This window comes from Paramisgurnus dabryanus, chromosome 4 (assembly GCF_030506205.2).
Source record: "Paramisgurnus dabryanus chromosome 4, PD_genome_1.1, whole genome shotgun sequence".
NCBI lineage: Eukaryota > Metazoa > Chordata > Actinopteri > Cypriniformes > Cobitidae > Paramisgurnus > Paramisgurnus dabryanus.
This window is the reverse complement of record NC_133340.1, coordinates 38044200-38061877: the sequence shown is the minus strand read 5'-3', so window position 1 is coordinate 38061877 and position 17678 is coordinate 38044200. Positions and strand designations below refer to the sequence as shown.

The window sequence follows — 17678 nt, the reverse complement described above, 5'->3', positions numbered from 1 at the left end:
TGAGGCGTCTGTCTTGACAAGCCTTGTAACATTTTTGGGTGCTAACCACCCAGCCCAATACTTAGTGAGAATAGCCACAGAACTATAATTATTTCTGAAGTAATTATATCTGTAAAACTGCTTCAGTCTTTAGAGTTGAGCACACTTACACTGTGTCAGTGTTATATCAATAACACTTTTATACTTCTAAATTCGTTTTTGCAGTTAATTTACAACAGATGTCAAAGTCATTGAAAAAGTCAATATATCCATCTTTGTTCTTGTTCTATCTTGATGTTTTGAAAAAAACGCTTTCCTGAAAATGTATGCTTCTTTTCTCATATATTTTAAAACACTTTCCAAATTGTATTATATAAGGTAAAGACATTTCCAGTTTTCAAGATTTGCACTTAAATGGTCCAAATACCATTTAGGGATGTACGTCTTCTGAACCAAAATATATACAAATACCAGTCATATCTAGTAATACATTACTGAGACACTCTACATGGCTTGCAGGTACTTGTTAAAGGATTAGTGAATTTTCTTTAAAAAAAATCTAGATAATTTACTCGCCACCATGTCATCCAAAGTGTTGATGTCTTGCTTTGTACAGTTTTTTGAGGAAAACATTCCAGGATTTTTCTGATTTTAATGGACTTTAATGGACCCCAACACTTAACAGTTTCAAATTGCAGTTTCAAAGGACTCTAAACGATCTCAAATGAGGCATAAGGGTCTTATCTAGCGAAACGATTGTCATTTTTGGCAATAAAAATATGCACTTTTAAACCACAACTTCTTGTCTTCCTCCAGTCGTGTGACTCACCAGCGTGACCTCACGTAATACGTCATCAGGTCAAGAGGTCACGGATGACGTATGCGAAACTACGCCCCAGTGTTTACAAGTGTGGAGAAAGAGGACCGTTCTGACGTTGTTGTATGTGGAATGATACTAATTAAAGTCTTTGCGTCAGTTTATTGTTTAAAATGGTCCGCAAATGTGCGTTTCATATATGTAACATGTGACCTTTTAACGTCATTACGCTATTACATGAGGTCACGCTGGCTCGTCACACAGCCGGAGGAAGAAGAGAAGTTGTGGTTTAAAAGTGCAAGTTTTTTATTTTTCTTGCCAAAAATGACAATCGTTTCGCTAGATAAGATTAATGCCTCGTTTGGGATTGTTTAGAGTCCTTTGAAAATGCATTTTTAAACTGCATTAAAACTGTTAAGTGTTGGGGTCCATTAAAGTCCATTAAAATGAGAAAAATCCTGGAATGTTTTCCTCAAAAAACGTAAACATAAAGAAAGACATCAACATTTTGGATGACATGGTGGTGAGTAAATGATCTGTTATGTTTTTAAGAAATGGACTAATCCTTTAAAGAAGGTGAATGATAGATGTTTATCTTCCTACCTGTTTACTGTACTTGGCAGTCTGGCAGCTGTAATCGGAGCACTGGTCTGAGCTGAGGGACATGGCGTCTGCATTAGCTGTGCCGTTACCAGTAAAGGTGTTGGTGGGGGGCAGTTCTTGAACGGCCTGGTGCTTCTTTCCTTCCACGGGTGGTGAGTTGGGCTGCAGATGCACTGCGGGCAAAGGCGAGCTGGACTTGTAGTGGCGGGCCAGATCAGGGCTCGATTGGTGACGTCTGGTGCCCAGTCTTGGGCTGCTGGGGTCCCCGGCTGCTGCTGCACAGTAACGGGCGGCAATTCTCTCACTGGCATTGCTCGTCTCTTCATCCTCCTCCTCTTCATCGCCTCCCCCACGCCTGCAGCCATTCACTGTCATAATTCCACTGTACAGGGAACGTTCAGATTTGGCGCTGCCGTTACTGCGCTTGTCTCTGCGTGGTTTGCGCCCGCGTTCGTTATGGGAGCCCTGAGCTTGTAAAGGGGGAGGCTGCGGGCTGAAAAAGTCCTCTTCGGGTTCTTTCTTTCCAGCCTCATAGCCGTTCTTACCCTGGGCCCCACACTGCCGGGCTGTCACCACCAAGAGGATGACCAGAATAACGGCAGCAGCGCCGGCTAGGACACCAATTGCAACGCTCAAACGCTGTTTACCCAGTGCTCTCTCGCTGTCTGGGTCACCTGCAATATCCAGAGAGAGTGGGATTGCAAGGCTGCGAGCCACCTGAAAAAGAGAGAGACATATATAGAGAGAGAAAAAAAAGAGAGCAAGTGATTGAAAGAAAAGGCCAGAAATTGTGTGTGTGCCCTTTGATAACTGCATCCTCATTTTCCTGCTCTGTCTGCTGAACCGCACACACACACACGCACACACACATTCATATTGCAAGGCCCAGACTTCTCAATTATCATGTCAAGGCTTGGATATTCAATCATGGTTATTCAACTGTGACTGTGTATGCATATGTGCGTGTTCGTGTATCTTTCATCTTTGCATTTGCATGAGTTTTCTCCTCTCTAATATTTATGTGGGTCAACAACAATTTGATGCATAAATATTTATAAACAGCAATATTTTTTTTAAATGTGCTACTTTGTGCAATGATTTCTAAGGAGTGCCACAATACAGTAGTTAAGTATATAGTTTGCTTCTCTGTTTCATCCTCTCATAAACAAATACAACTATTCAATTTCAACCACTGTCTGTGAAACCCAGGCTAAAGTCTCATAGTCTAATGATGAGATTACGAGCATTTAACTTATTGATTTCCCTTTAATTCCAATCTTAGATGAGACCTTACTCGGTCAATATAAAAGATATCAAAGTTATATTTACTTTATATAATGTATGATGATTCAGTACAAAACAAAAAGACCTTAGCTGGCTTTTCACAGGTAGGGTCACAAATGTCCTGTTGTTTGTGTCTGTTCTAATTGCACTGGACCCTTCGGTGTCTCACCTGTGCATCCACTAATGTAGCATTGGCTAGGGTCTCATTGATGAAGACATGAACCAACGCTGTGGCACAAAGGGAAGGCAAACCACTGTCGTTGACCCGGACCACCAGGCGGTGCAGACCTTTGTGTCTTCTCTCCAGGGGCTCCGCCAGGGTTATGACCCCACTATTGAGGCCAATCTCAAACAGATGAAAGGGGTTTCCGCCTACCAGAGCATAGCGGAGATCAGCATTAGACCCCGCGTCGCCGTCAGAGGCCGTGACTGTCTGCACTACAGTCCGAGCCCCGCTAGCGGGTGGCAGGAAGGTATACGTTTCATTAGCTGGTGATGTGACGGATGGTGCATTGTCATTTTCATCAGTGACAAACAGAGAGACAGTCGCAGTGGCAGACCGTGGCGATTCTCCACCATCAACCGCACGCACTCGGAATGAGTATGCACTGCGCCGCTCACGGTCAAAGGAGGCAGAGGAGAAGATAGTGCCAGTGTTATTTTCTATGGAGAAAACTTCTTGCTTTCCCTCTTTGGCTTCCTCACCACCCTCCTCTTCATCATTCTCAACAAAAAGACTCAACTCTGCATTTTGCCCGTCATCTGCATCGGTAACGGTCACCATGCCAACAGGACTGTTGGCGAGCAGGTTTTCTTTGACATAGAACGTAAAGATTTCCTGGACAAATTTGGGAGCATTGTCATTTCTATCAGTGACCTGAACCACTACAGTAGCAGAGCCCTGCAGAGAGGGGGTGCCTTTGTCTCGAGCTATTACACGAAATTCATACCGTTCCCTCTGCTCTCTGTCTAGTGGTCCAGTGGCACGAATATCACCATTATCAGCATCAATATAAAAAGCTCCATTAACAGATGGATCCAATGAATATGCAATCTCTGCATTTTTTCCACTGTCTGCATCGGCTGCCACTACAGTGACTACTCGCTCTCCTGGGGAATTATTCTCAGCAAAATGAACCTCCACCAAGTTTTGGGCAAAAGTTGGAGCATGGTCATTTATGTCCACCACACGGACTAGGAGAGAACTATTGCTAGAGAGGCTTGGGCTACCAGAGTCCACGGCCACAATAGTGACACTATATTCACGTGTAGCTTCGTAATCCAAAAGTGCTGAAGTGTGCAGAAAATATTTCTTTTTGTTTCGCTCAAAAGCGTCATCAGTGGGTGGCAGAGGTGCCAGAGCTGTCTCACCCGCTGGTTTTAGAGTAAAAGGAACATCTCCCACAACAGTGCAGGTGACCGCACCATTTTCCCCCTGGTCACGGTCTGACACCTGCACTAATGCTACTGGCGTGTCCACCAAAACATTTTCTGGAACCATGGCAGCACCATCACGTACAAGGATCCGTCCAATTTTTCGAATTTCCACTACGGGTACGTTGTCGTTTTCATCCCTTACATTGAGAACGACTGTTGTGCGGTCAGTGCGGGGTGGCTGGCCCCGGTCACGGGCTGTGATGGTGAAGCGCAGCTGAGAAACTTCTTCGCGGTCGATCCGATGCAGAACGCTTAGCCAACCTGATGCTTCGTCCAGCCTGAGGAGGCGTCTCACTGATTCGGTTGCAGCCCCAAACACATACTCAACCTGACCATTCACGCCGACATCACGGTCTGTGGCACGCACCTGCAGGACAGGTGTGCCAGGAGGGGCGTTTTCTGCCATTTCTGCTTCATAAACTGCTCTCTCAAAACGAGGACTGTTGTCATTGACATCTGTGATTGACACACGTAACAAAGCTTGTGATGAGCGGGACGGACTGCCACCATCGCGGACACGCAGCACAAGTTCATAGGAATCACGTGCTTCGCGGTCCAAAGGCCCTTTGACGATCAGCTGTGGCTGCTTCTGTCCATCAGGTGTGTCTGCTACCTGCAGTTCAAATACGCTACTCCTGCTGGCAGGCCCCGCCCCCGCGTCCGGCCCTCTCCTTCGGTCCCCTCCATTCCCATTTGTCTGTCCATTGGCGGGACGGCGCAAAGCAGACCCTCCATCTCTGCTATCCTGGATGAGCTCATAACGATCAATACCATTTCGACCAAAATCACGATCAGTGGCCGTGGGAAGGAGATAAAGAGTACCAATTGGGCGGTTCTCCTCAACAGACAGGGTGAGTACGGGGGACGGGAAAGAGGGTGTGTTGTCGTTGATATCTGTGACCACAATACGTCCCTCAAACAAATCCACCCAGCTCTGCAGAGGACCTATGACAGACACTTCAAAGTTCAAAAAGCACTCATTTTCATCAAATATCATTTGACACTGGGGCAGCTTCTCCCTGTCGATCCTCTTGCTGCCTGTGGTAAGCTCTCCAGTCACATTGTCAATCTTGAAGTACTCAGAGCCAGATTCCAAAGCAAAAGTCACATCACCTGTCCCGATCCCAGAGGTGGACAGCCCCAGGTCCGAAGCCACGTTTCCTATGTGCACATCGGCCGGCCCCTCTTCCGCCACGCGGTAGCGCAGCGCCGAATTGACGCGCGGTAGCTGAGTCAGCAGCTGCAGGATGAGCACGAGGTAGCAGCGCGCGGAGTGCACTGCGCCAACGCTCCTTTTCCCCATGACTCTCTCTCTTTCTTTCTCTCTCGTCCTCCAGTCCAAAGCAGACGGGCTCAAGCCGAACTCGACACCGAATAATTTCTGTAGATGATTCCTAATCAAAAATTTCTCCTACAGTCTTTAATTCCCCAGTCACGTTTCCAACACGATAAAAACATCCACTTTTTGACGAGCTCAGCAAGTCTTTACGCCACTTTTACGGCCAAGAATATTCCTTTATGCCTTTTAGGAGCGAACGGAAGTTAAATTTAAGCAGTTTCAATGACTTTGTCCGGCTCATTGAGATGCTGCGGAGCGCTGGCTCCTCTCGCGCTTTCACTGTTTTAAACTGCAATGCAGTACAACACAAAAGAGATCTGTCTGTGAATTCAGCTCTCCCATTCGCATCCCAAAGCTCGCGCTAGCGGCTGGGAACACGCCAAAACTGCTTTTAAAGTCTTTTCCTGTTTTTTTTATGTTCTCTTACCTTAAAACACAGCGAGGGGAAAGCTTTCCCCGCAGTCTCGCACGCGCGTGCCAAGCTCTTATAGATTCCTTTACGGTTAACTTGACGAAGAGAAATCTCCTCAGTCCGGCTTCCCAAAATTAGCCACTTAAAGCAAGATGCGGAGCACGATGGCGAAGTACCGACAAAAGCCTTTAGTAATTCCTCCAGAGTCCGTTGTGTGTGAAGTGTTTGAGGAAAAAGTCCCGCATTCTCCTCCTCCTCCCCTCACCTGCACGTTCTACTGCACTGCATGTGAACGTCCCTCAAATGATGCTGCAGTCTCTCTCTCCCTCTCTCTCTCTCCGTGTGTGTCTTACTCTCTCAACCTCTCCCTCTCTTCGTTCACTGCAACATTTCCCTCACTACGTAACTCGACCGTTCAAATGAAACGGGAGACCGGGAGCGCGTGCGGACCGCGCGTGTCTCGAAGGAGCTCGCGCTTTTCTTTAAATCGCCGCAAAAGCGCAAATACAGGGGGTGTGTTTGCAAACGACCACAAAACAAAATATGCTACTTAAGGAGCGAATATACATCAGCACCACTACCTATACGTGTCAGGAGAAAACAGATTATTGTCAAAGAAGTTTAGATAAAAATATATAATACCGCTCCTAAATGTAAACCAACAATATTGCAACATTGATTCAGCTACAAAAAATTCAACCCGTTTATTGAAAAGTTTGTCCACAAGTCGTTAGTGACTTTTTCAGTTGTCGCTGTCATTTTTTAGGTTGAACCCAATAAAACGGCTGAAACTGGTAGATCACTGCGTTAGCAACGCAAAGATCATGATTTTAAAACACATAAGAGGACCGACAGCCTACAAACTACAGATTGAACGCACTGAAATTTACTTTGGTTAAAAGAGTCCACCTATGTAAATAATATGTAAAAGTGAGCCAGAAGGTTGAGGTCAACTCATTTTGTAGCATTTGTAAAAGCATTTACGCTGTATAATGCGGTTTATATATAGATAACAGACCTTTTGTTTTATGAATATATAGACTATCAATTCTCTTATATAAATTATTTTATTATTTTGAATTGGTTTTATTACTATTTGTATTGGTTTTATTATTATGAACCATACAGAAGGGCTCTCATTGTCTGAATGCGGCAGTATTGGCTGCGGTCGGTTTTGCTCATCCTCTGAACAATGAGCATGTATCACACACCACACACACACACACGCGCACACACGCGCGCGCGCACACACACACACACACACACACACACACACACACAGGTCCCAGCACGGGCTGCCCCGTAGCCACGAGGATGCGCGAGCGCAATGCAGCACTGACTGTACGATTCCACAGTCACACAAAGGAGCAGCCTTTCTCCGTCTATACTTTCCATCCTGTCTCTCAAATGCGCGTTTTATGGCTGAGATGTGGTTGAAACTAACGGGTAGGATTTCCACGGTCAAACTGAATTGGTTTGGTCACAGCAGATGACGAGAGAGACCGGAGGAGAGGAGCGGTAGCGCGCGGCTCTCCTGCTGCTGCCGCACCGGGGCTGGTTAACATTCCACCGGCGTCACCACACGCGCGTGCTGGATGCTCTGCGTCTCGCGCCCTCTGTTGTTCCACCGCGCGCGTTTTGATTTTTCTTCTGAAATCAATCGCCCAGTCGAAGTGGGCGGGTGAGTGGATTTCGGGGCGCGAGTCCCGTGAGCACCCTCCATCACGTTTAAAGTTTGAGTCTAGTTAGCAAACATGCCACGGGTGAAACTTTATCGTCTGCAGAACAGGCTCAAAAAGCAATTTAACCGAATGTAGCGTCCCCTGCATGTGAAAGAGATTATGAGCATGCATATGAAGAAGCCTATCTCTTCTGTATAAAGCCTGTATCTAAAATTTACAGTGACAATAGATCCTTTTCGGTGTCTTAACAACTGAAGCCATTCTAAATAAAAGACTCACAAATGCAATTCATAAATGAAAATGGCAATTCAAACATTCGTAACCTTATTCATATTTATGAAATACGTTTTATAAATGCATTACTAAATCTGCATAAACATTTTTTACTGTTTAATGTTTGTAAATTCAATCACTTCGTATTTTTCTGTGTCTATCTGAAAATGTTCCTACCAGGCACGACTTTGTGTTTATAAAGAAATAAGTTTTCAATCCTGCCTATCGGAAATGGCCTTGTACTACATGTCATTCATTGAAGTCACTTAAGTTTGAATAAAAAAGTAAGCTTTTTTGGCTTTTAGTATGAATATGTTATAAGGATATAGCGTGTTCCAAAACACTTACAAAATTCAGAAGATAAGAATTCAAAACGTCTCTCGCTACCACCAGTTTTACGCAGTGTTAAAATTGAGGGGGGCTGAGGTGATCCCGGACCTCCTAGCATTGAGGGACCTCCCATAAATCGTTTCATCTGATGTCTGGTCCGAACTTTACTTCCGGTTTCTGTTTGTTTAATGCTCTGACTAGTTGTTGAAACTGAACTCTTAAACAAATACCTCATCAAAAATAACAAATGTTTTGGTTTCCTAGGTAATCTACGTATATAAATAACTTTAAACGAATTTTGTTGTTATTTATTCTTTGCGGAGTTTACCTGAAGTTATGTGTTTACCACGAAAGCTGCTTATGTTTTTACTGCTGAAATGTCTATAAAGCACAAAAATATAAATGAGTTCCCTGGTTTTTATTAAAATACTACATACATTAAAAATGATTGTGCTGCACTGCTGCCACAAAACGATACCGTTAATAATTTGTCCCAATTGCGCAATAAAGGAAGCCAAAAGATTCCTGTTTGAAATAAATGTAAACTCTCAAGTGAGACTCACGCTGTTTTCTGAAGGAATTGACAGGTTGTTAGATTTAGATTTAGGATTTTTTGGGGTTAGGGGCTTTAAAAAAATCTTGGTTATTGTTTGAGTAATTTGGGGTTTCTTTGAATGATTAAAACGTTGATCCAGGACTAACAAAAATGTTGATCCAGGATCACATCTTATTTATGCAACATTAAATGTTGTTTTCTTTATAATGTTTTCATTTTATTTTAAATGTGCTATATAAATAAGCTTGCTACTTTGTGAAATCACAGCGACCCTTTAATGACGAGAGGTGAGGTGGCCTTGCCCCCACCCCCATAATCTTTAACATAACTCGAACACTGGTTTTATGACATCATTGTTCGCTTCAGCATCAGATTACAATAGGCAGAGCATATTTATGGGTTCAATTCCCATGGAACACGCATATACTGATAAAAATGCAATGCAAGTCACTGTGTATAAAATTCACGAGTTCACACTTATAAATAAATCAGGTAGAATGAATGGTATGCGTATTTGGGATGCCGTCTGAGGAGAGGGCTCCTAGCTTTGTATTTGCCCCGAACCCGGAGCACTCACGCCCAGGGGAGAAGGCTCAGAGCTCGGTATTTGCTCCGAATCCAAAGCACTCCCTCCATAAATCTGGTTAGGAAAGTAACCAGGCGAGTGTGAGGAGACAGAGTAGTGAGGGATGCTGAAAACTGTTGAAGAACGTGGATGAGTCGACTGCATGCTTCCACTTGTGCTGTTCAGGTAGACACCCTGATTACTGGTCACAATGATGGTTTGTTAGATTAATTTGAACATGTTTCTTACAAACCTTTTTTTTTTAAACATATGTGTCAGCAAATTGTAAATCACGTCAACTCATCAAACAAAGCTGTGCATTTTAAGCCACTTTATTTGGGTCTTTGATATTACCAAAAAGATTGACCATCACAAGCATAGCCAAACCTATACTTTTAAACATTAATTCATAATTAAGTTTTAGTTTGATTGATAAAACAAGCAGTGATATAAAAAATAGCCCATGCACTATATTTTATCATGGACGATCAATTTTATAGGCACACTTAGGGCCAAAAAGTCTTCAAAGAGTTCAAAAATATAAAAGCAAATGTAATTTCCGTTATTGCCCCTCTTAGATTGTGGCCATCACAAAGGAGCCCTCTCAGGTGCACGACTCAAACTCTCATTGCTGTGCAATCTTGCATCTTCTAACTGATGTGTGGAGTGAGGACATGAATTTTAAACATGTAAAGGGAGTCAGGGGAATTGGCTATGTACTGTCTGGGAGCACCAATTAGTTCAATCTTTGTGCTTTGTTTTTATGATAATATGTTTGTTTTCAGCATTGTAAAGCAAGTTTGCATTGAATTTCATTATATTTTCTCAAGAGTTGCATTTTTGTTTTTCTCACAGGTTTGTTTTTTAAAGCCAATTAATCTGAGAATACGTGTAGGCATTCACCACTGGCTCTCAACCTTTTGTTTTACAATTTATTAAATGTCTAATCTGTAAATTGGGATATTCATACAGCGTGGGGCCGACATACATTCTGTCTGCATTTTACTTAGGTGGTACCCAGTGGATGCCCCTTGTCTATGGGGAAATGTCACATTATTAATAAATGGAACAGAAACAAATGCAGCATCGGAGTCAAATAGGAATTTGCAATTAAAACCAATAGGGATTCTACTCTAATCTTACATATAAAGAGTAAACAACTAGCGAGGAGCACAGTTTTAGCTCTTTCACTTCCAGAGAGCAAAATCTGTTTCCATAGTTACATTTTTAAAGTAAAGCAACAAAACATGTTTAATGTAAATGCAGTGAATTGAAAAAGCAAGTATATAAAAAGACAGACAGAACAAAATAAAAATGACTGAAACACCTACGATGAAAAATAACTTGTTGATTGCTACTTTTTAACAACATACAATGAAAGTGTCACGTAGCGAGAGAGATGAGGACGACAGGTAACAATTTACATAGAACCTTAATAAACACATGAACAGGATGATTGGCAAGTATACACAGATAACCTTAGCATTAACATAGATGATAACAGACAAAGAACCGGGGCAAACACGAGAGTTAAATAGTGTGGAGATGATCATGATAATGGCTGGCAGATGAGGATGATGACAAACACGAAACAGGTGGGGAATGTGGAGGATGATGGGAAATGGAGTCCGGAGGGAGATGACTGGGGAAAACTGCAATATATTTCCACTCAAGCTGCTGGATTCAAACTGGTGATCAAGCAGGCATGGGAATTGGGTTAACAAGAAGGCTGAAGGCCACAGGCTCAAGCGCCAATCTCTACTCTAGTGCACCTCTTGAGATTGGGGAATGAGCTTTACACGACACACAGCTTGTACCGGCTGGCATCCTTTACAAAAGGACTATTAAAACAATAAACAAAACATACTGTATACAGAAACCTCCAACAAGTAGACTAACAGCATGGATAAAATTACAGAATGTGATTGCTTAAAGGAATATTCCATTTTCTTAAAAGAAAAATCCAAATAATTTACTCACCACCATGTCATCCAAAATGTTGATGTCTTTCTTTGTTCAGTCGAGAAGAAATTATGTTTTTTGAGGAAAATATTGTAGGATTTTTCTCATTTTAATGGACTTTAATAGAGCCCAACATTTAATACTTAACTCAACACTTAACAGTTTTTTTTCAACGGAGTTTCAAAGGACTCTAAACGATCCCAAACGAGGCATAAGGGTCTTATCTAGCAAAACGATTGTCATTTTTGACAATAAAAATAACAAATATAAACTTTTAAAGCACAACTTCTCGTCTAAATCCGGTCCAGCGCGACCTAACGTAAATGCGTAGTGACGTAGGGAGGTCACGTGTTACATATATGAAACGCACATTTGCGGACCATTGTAAACAATAAACTGACACAAAGACATGAATTAGTATCAGTTGACATACAACATCATAGAAACGGTCCTCGTTCTCAACACTTGAAAACACTGGGGCGGAGTTTCGCGTTCGTCCTTTGTGACCTCTTGATGTCATGACGTATTGCGTGGGGTCACGTTGGCGCATCACGACCGGATTTAAAAGTGTATATTTGTTATTTTTATTGTCAAAAATGACAATCGTTTTGCTAGATAAGACCCTTAATCCTTGTTTGGGATCATTTAGAGTCCTTTGAAACTCCGTTGAAAAAAAACTGTTAAGTGTTGAGTTAAGTATTAAATGTTGGGCTCTATTAAAGTCCATTAAAATGAGAAAAATCCTGCAATGATTTCCTCAAAAAACATAATTTCTTCTCGACTGAACAAAGAAAGACATCAACATTTTGGATGACATGGTGGTGAGTAAATTATCTGGATTTTTCTTTTAAGAAAATGGAATATTCCTTTAAAATCACGGTTATTATGCAATGCCTAAGATAGCCTACCTCAGTACTTTGAGCATACATGAGCCTACAAGTGTAAACCTAATTTGTAAAGTAATTTTTTTTTAGATTTGCTGTTTTCTACTTAACTCTTTCCCTGCCATTGACAAGTTATCTTGTCAATTAAGAGAAAACATGACGCTTCCCTGATGAGTTTTTATGGCAATCTATATTTCCGCTATTATCCACTAGGTGGCATTCTTACTGATTCAAAAACAGTAAACTCCAGCTGCGTCCGAAACTGCTCCCTCATTCACGGTAAAGTTTACTTTCTTACTGTTTGTCACATTTGTCATGTTTATTGTATAGTTAATAATAAAGAGAACAAAACATATGTCATATTTATTTCCTTTGTTTATTTATTGTTTAATAAAAATGTGTATTTGTATATGTACAAAAATAATATGTATTATATTTTAAATAAAAGATATTGCAGTTATTTTTAATTCGTTTATTTAAAAAAAGTAGAAAATAACTGACAATAAGAATTTAAAAAATTGTGTAAAAACGAAAATTTGTGGTGTTTACTGTCAGTATCCTTAAGCTGATTCCACTTATGCATTCGTCTCCCATTATATCATGGGAATCATGGGAAATATGAGCGAGTGTACATTGAATGTACCCTCAAAATCAGAATGCATAATGGGTAAAAAGAAGTGAACGAATGTAGGGAATGAAGTTGTTCACTCAGGTTTCGGACACCACTACAAAATGGCCGACACCCAATATAGTGCACTATGTAGTAGATAGGGAGCGGTTTCGGACACAGCTTCTGTGTATGTTTTGATCATCGTTCTGAATTTAATCTTTAACAAAAATCCTCTACAAAAATGCAATTATCTTAAAATGTTGTACTTTTTGTAGAAACCTAACCATATTCGAGAGGTGATAAAACAGAACAAATGAAGTTAGGATGAAAAGGTTTTTTTTAAAAGCAGAGGTTCTGTTCTTTCATTTTATATATTGTACAGTATGTCTACATTTTTATAAAAGAAAATCTTCTGCAAGGCATTCAACTTTTGTGAAAATCATAAAAATGCTGGCGCTGGCTAGTAACTTAAAAAAAAATTGCGGGCGGGAAAAGAAATAAAATCATCCTACATGTAAAGAACATTCTGTAAAAAAATGTATATTTTGATATTGACTGAGTATGGCCGTAGCTGTGCAGCTCTCTTTTTCAATAGTCAGGCCACTGATCAGGGAGTCTCAATCACAAAATCCTTCCTGTGCACTTGAATGTTTGTTCCCTAAAAATTTGCAAAAACCATTGACCCTTTTCTAAAGCTATCCAACCAAAATCCAAATAACGAACTCAAAAAACTTCATGAAATGTAACCAAACTTTTAAAAAGACAATTGTTTGCATTAATTTTAATATAATCACACATTGCTAGACAGGAAGGGATCACAATCTACTTAATATTTAAATGTAATATTCCTCCAAATTTATGCACAGATATGTGAGAGAATAATGAAAGTGTTTTTCATAATAAACTTTAACAAGTGCTTAAAATTAAGTCAGAGAGATGTTGGTTTTGACGGTTGTTGATGAATAACAGCTGTGAATTATCACAACGTGCTTAAGGATTCACATCACAGGAAAATAAGTAAATGTAAAGTAAGCTTACTAGTGCTCAGACCTGTGTACATTCATGACATTGGCAGTTATGGAGCTAACTGAGACACAGCCAATGTCATAAATTGAAATTAAAGTGAAATCAATGATTGAAATCAAACTTTGATCCTCCTCATAATTACATTATGAAACTTAAGCCTTCATTTCACAGACAAGGTCACATATGTGTTATGTTTATGAAAATAATATTTATGAATACCTTTTTAGGGTTGTTGCTCTTAAGTATTAATTCTTAGATCATATATAAATGAAACAGCTCGTGCATGTTTATTATTTACTATTTATTATATGTTTAAATATACCCTTTACATTTGATAAATATTTGTGTATAAAATTTTATTGGAAGTTTAATTTATTACTGTTACCTTAATTTATCATGGTTATGTGAGGAAAAAGAAAACAACAACAACTGTAACAAGACAAAACTGAAAAGCATGAATTTTTAACAGTGTTTTCACATAAACAATGTTTACAGATTTAAAGACCAATGGCGTAACCCAGACTAGAAGTGCACAAGAGTACAGACACAAGTACTGAGGCTTTTGAAAAGATATACAATAGCAAAAGTGGATTTAAATAAAATTGGAGAAAATATATTTATAAACAGAAGGTTTTTATTTTATTTTAAATAATTGACGACGGGCCATTGAATTATAAGAAAATAATGCACACCCAAGGTGCAATGCGGAACGACATTACACAGCGGGTGTGCATTATTTTCAAATAATTCAAAGGACCGGAGTCAATTATTCCTCTTATACCACAGTTACCACAAACATTGCTCTGGTGCCTATTTTTAAGACATTTGACAAGTTAGGTGTGCGGTTATCAGAAATTAATGCATACCCATGAAACATTTCTCAGCCAATCAGAATACAGCATTCAACAGACCTATGGTATAAAAAATGTTAACCAAAGATCGACTGCCAAACCTCTCTTCAAATAGTGGTGATCCCTGAACGCCGTCTCCCCTCGTCTTTAGGAAACCAAAACATTTGTTGTTTTTGATGAGGTATTTGTTCCAGAGTTCAGTTTAGCCACTAAACAAAAAAGACTGGAAGTTAACTCTTTCACCGCCAGCGTTTTAAAAAAAAGTTGCCAGCCAGCGCCAGGGTTTTTCATGATTTTCACCAAAGTTTAATGCCTTTCAGAAAATGTTCTCCTTTAAATATATAAACATACAATATACCAAATGAAAGAACAGACCCTCTGCTTTCAAACAAAAAAAAAACCGTTTCATCCTACCTTCAGTGGTTCTTTTGTAATCAGCTTTTGAATATGGGTAGGTTTCTGCAAAAACACCACATTTTGAGCAAAAAGCAGAGATAATTCCATTTTTGTGACTGACTTTTCTAAGAGATCCCATTCAGAGCGATCTTTAAAACACACTGTAAAAAATTGCTGTTAAAAAACAGCCAAATTTAACAGTATGATTCTGTTTTTTAACAAAAACAGAAGTATACTGTTAAATTCTGCATTCTGTAAAAAAACAGTTTTCAGAATAATGTGAATTTACAGCCCTGAGAGTCCACCGTTAAAGACTGCGTCCCAAATCACACCATACACCCTTATTCACTATTCCCTACATTAGTGTCCTAATGATCCACCTGAAATCAAGTCAATGAGTTCAAGTACTGAAGCATTAATGATGGACACCTGCTGCTAATAAACAGAATCACTAAAGAAAAGAGAAATAAAAAAAGAGAAGAGATGAGCAGAAACACTTACACACACAAAGACTTTGATGAACATCAACTGAAAATAACACAACACATTAAATCTCTCCATATATCACCAGAGGAGAATTAAACATTTACACAAACACCATTACCATCTTCACTTATAAACCACTTTGACTTTATTTCTGTTATACATTTACAACAGTTCTTACTGAGAACAAACAGGTGTTTACTAGACTTTACAAGCATTTTCTTTAAAGTCACCATTATGGTGATCACTGTTTTCATTAGTTGGGCTCTTGACTTGGTTTACAGTCTGGTTGTTATAACGTTGTCTTTATGATGCATGTTTGTTATGGCAAAGAAAACTGTGATAGACACTTGTGAGGTTGGATGTCTGATTATTGATCAGTAGTTTGTCTTACCAGCCTTATGAAGCTTAATCATAAAAATTAGTAGTTCTTAGGAATGTTTATGAATAAGTATTTACATATTTGAATCAGAATCATTACATGAATTATTAGTATAACAGTAATCTGATAGCTTGACAGAGTTGCCTACAAATGAATTTTTGCAAACTTGAAAACAGTCCTCAGCTGACACTCACAGAGATCAAGATTCAGCCTACGATTCTCAACTAGGGTGACAAAAGAAAATGGAAAAACACTTCATCGGCCTAATGAGTTTTGTACTATGCTGATACCCAGCATGCATTGCAGCATGAAGCTTTTCATTTGATAGTCACCATTGTTGAGATTCATAGCCTGATTCTTGATGTCTGTGTGTGTAGTTTGCCCATGTTTTTTAATTTCATTTAATCCCAATGTTTTTAAGATTCCTCTGGCTACCTCAACACTCTGTCTCATTATAAGACTACTATAAGGGGTTGCCACCCATCTAATCAGTTATGAGCTTCTGTATAAATCAGTACATTACTTTTGACTCATGAGACTAACACCATAACAGTCATTAGTTAGTGATAATACTTTATTTATACTTTTTTGCCATATTCAATGTCTTTCAAATCACATTGATAAGCATGAATAAATATAACACCAAAGGGCAAACCCAAGGATCAAGAGTCCTACTAAAGTAAACACTGATCACGAGAATGGTAACTATTATTTAGGGATTAGACTATTAGACTAGAGCAGTCCAAACTCAAAACAACTTGCACTGACATATTTTAAAATACATCAGTGCCCTTTGTTTCGCCTGAAAATGCACAAGTAATGTTTTTAGTTAGGCATGTTTGTTAAAACTTGTTAAATTTCCTAATTAAACTATTCCTGGTTTAAGATTATACCTGTTTAGGAAACCACACCGTATGATTTATTTCTCAGTAAGAGCTAATGTACATATAAAATAAAATCTAACTGGTTTGTAATAAGTGAAGATGGTAATGCTGTTTGTGGAGTTGTTTGATGATCTTCTTGTGAGATCTTAGAAAATCTGAGTAAGTCTGAGTCTCTTCTAAGTCTGTAAGTTGAGTTCTGCTTGTTTTCTCTTTAATTCGGTTCTTGTTCATCTTTTATTCAGTGATTGTGTTTGTTAACAGCAGCTGTTCATCATTAACTCAATCATCACTTCATTATCTCATTAACTTCAACATTGGCTCTGTTTCTTTTACTCTTTGTAGTGTGGACACATTAAGCAGTGTTCTTTTGACACCAAGGATTTTGCGATGGGGTTTAAAGGGTTAAATATGTAAGATATAAAAACACAGAATGCTAATGTTTTTTAACAGTCCGAAGGAGACCGTAAAAAAACATTATCTTGCTGGCAACCAAGCTGCCAGTTGATTACTGTTATTTAACAGAATGTGCTGTTAAAAAACAGAAAACTTAACAGTCAAATTTGCATACAGAAATATGTTAATTTCACACAGACATTAGAGAAAAGTCCTTGTATTTTGTTTTTTAAATCATGTGAACTTAAAAACTGTTCAGGGGATTTACACAAGATGATAATGTGAGAGATCTCTTAGTGTTTAATGTTCTGTTTTGTTAGGATTTGGCTCAGTTTTTGGGTTACCATTGTGCTGAAGAGTAGTGTGGTTGTTTAGGTCAAGGATGGGCAGTAGATCATTGATGTTATGCTGCCTGTTGTTTTATTTTAAAGCAGTAACTGTGTAGTTTGCTCATGGTGAACTACATGAGATTTGTGTGAAAGTTTAAATGTTTGCAGTTCAATTTTAGAAGTAATATTTGTTTTCAGTGG

General features: G+C 39.5%; 1 protein-coding gene across 1 annotated transcript in view; it reads right to left on the bottom strand.

The window, feature by feature from the left end:
- pcdh7a (protocadherin 7a) overlaps nucleotides 1-6232 on the bottom strand; it is a 40596-nt gene extending 34364 nt beyond the window's left edge. Inside the window, exons 1-2 of the mRNA XM_065254485.2 lie at nucleotides 2853-6232; nucleotides 1400-2116 (exon numbers count right to left, since the gene is read on the bottom strand). Of these exons, the coding sequence (XP_065110557.1) occupies nucleotides 1400-2116; nucleotides 2853-5423 (3288 nt within the window). The 5' untranslated portion in view covers nucleotides 5424-6232. The remainder of the gene's footprint in view (nucleotides 1-1399; nucleotides 2117-2852) is intronic.
- Nucleotides 6233-17678: the final 11446 nt, after the last annotated feature.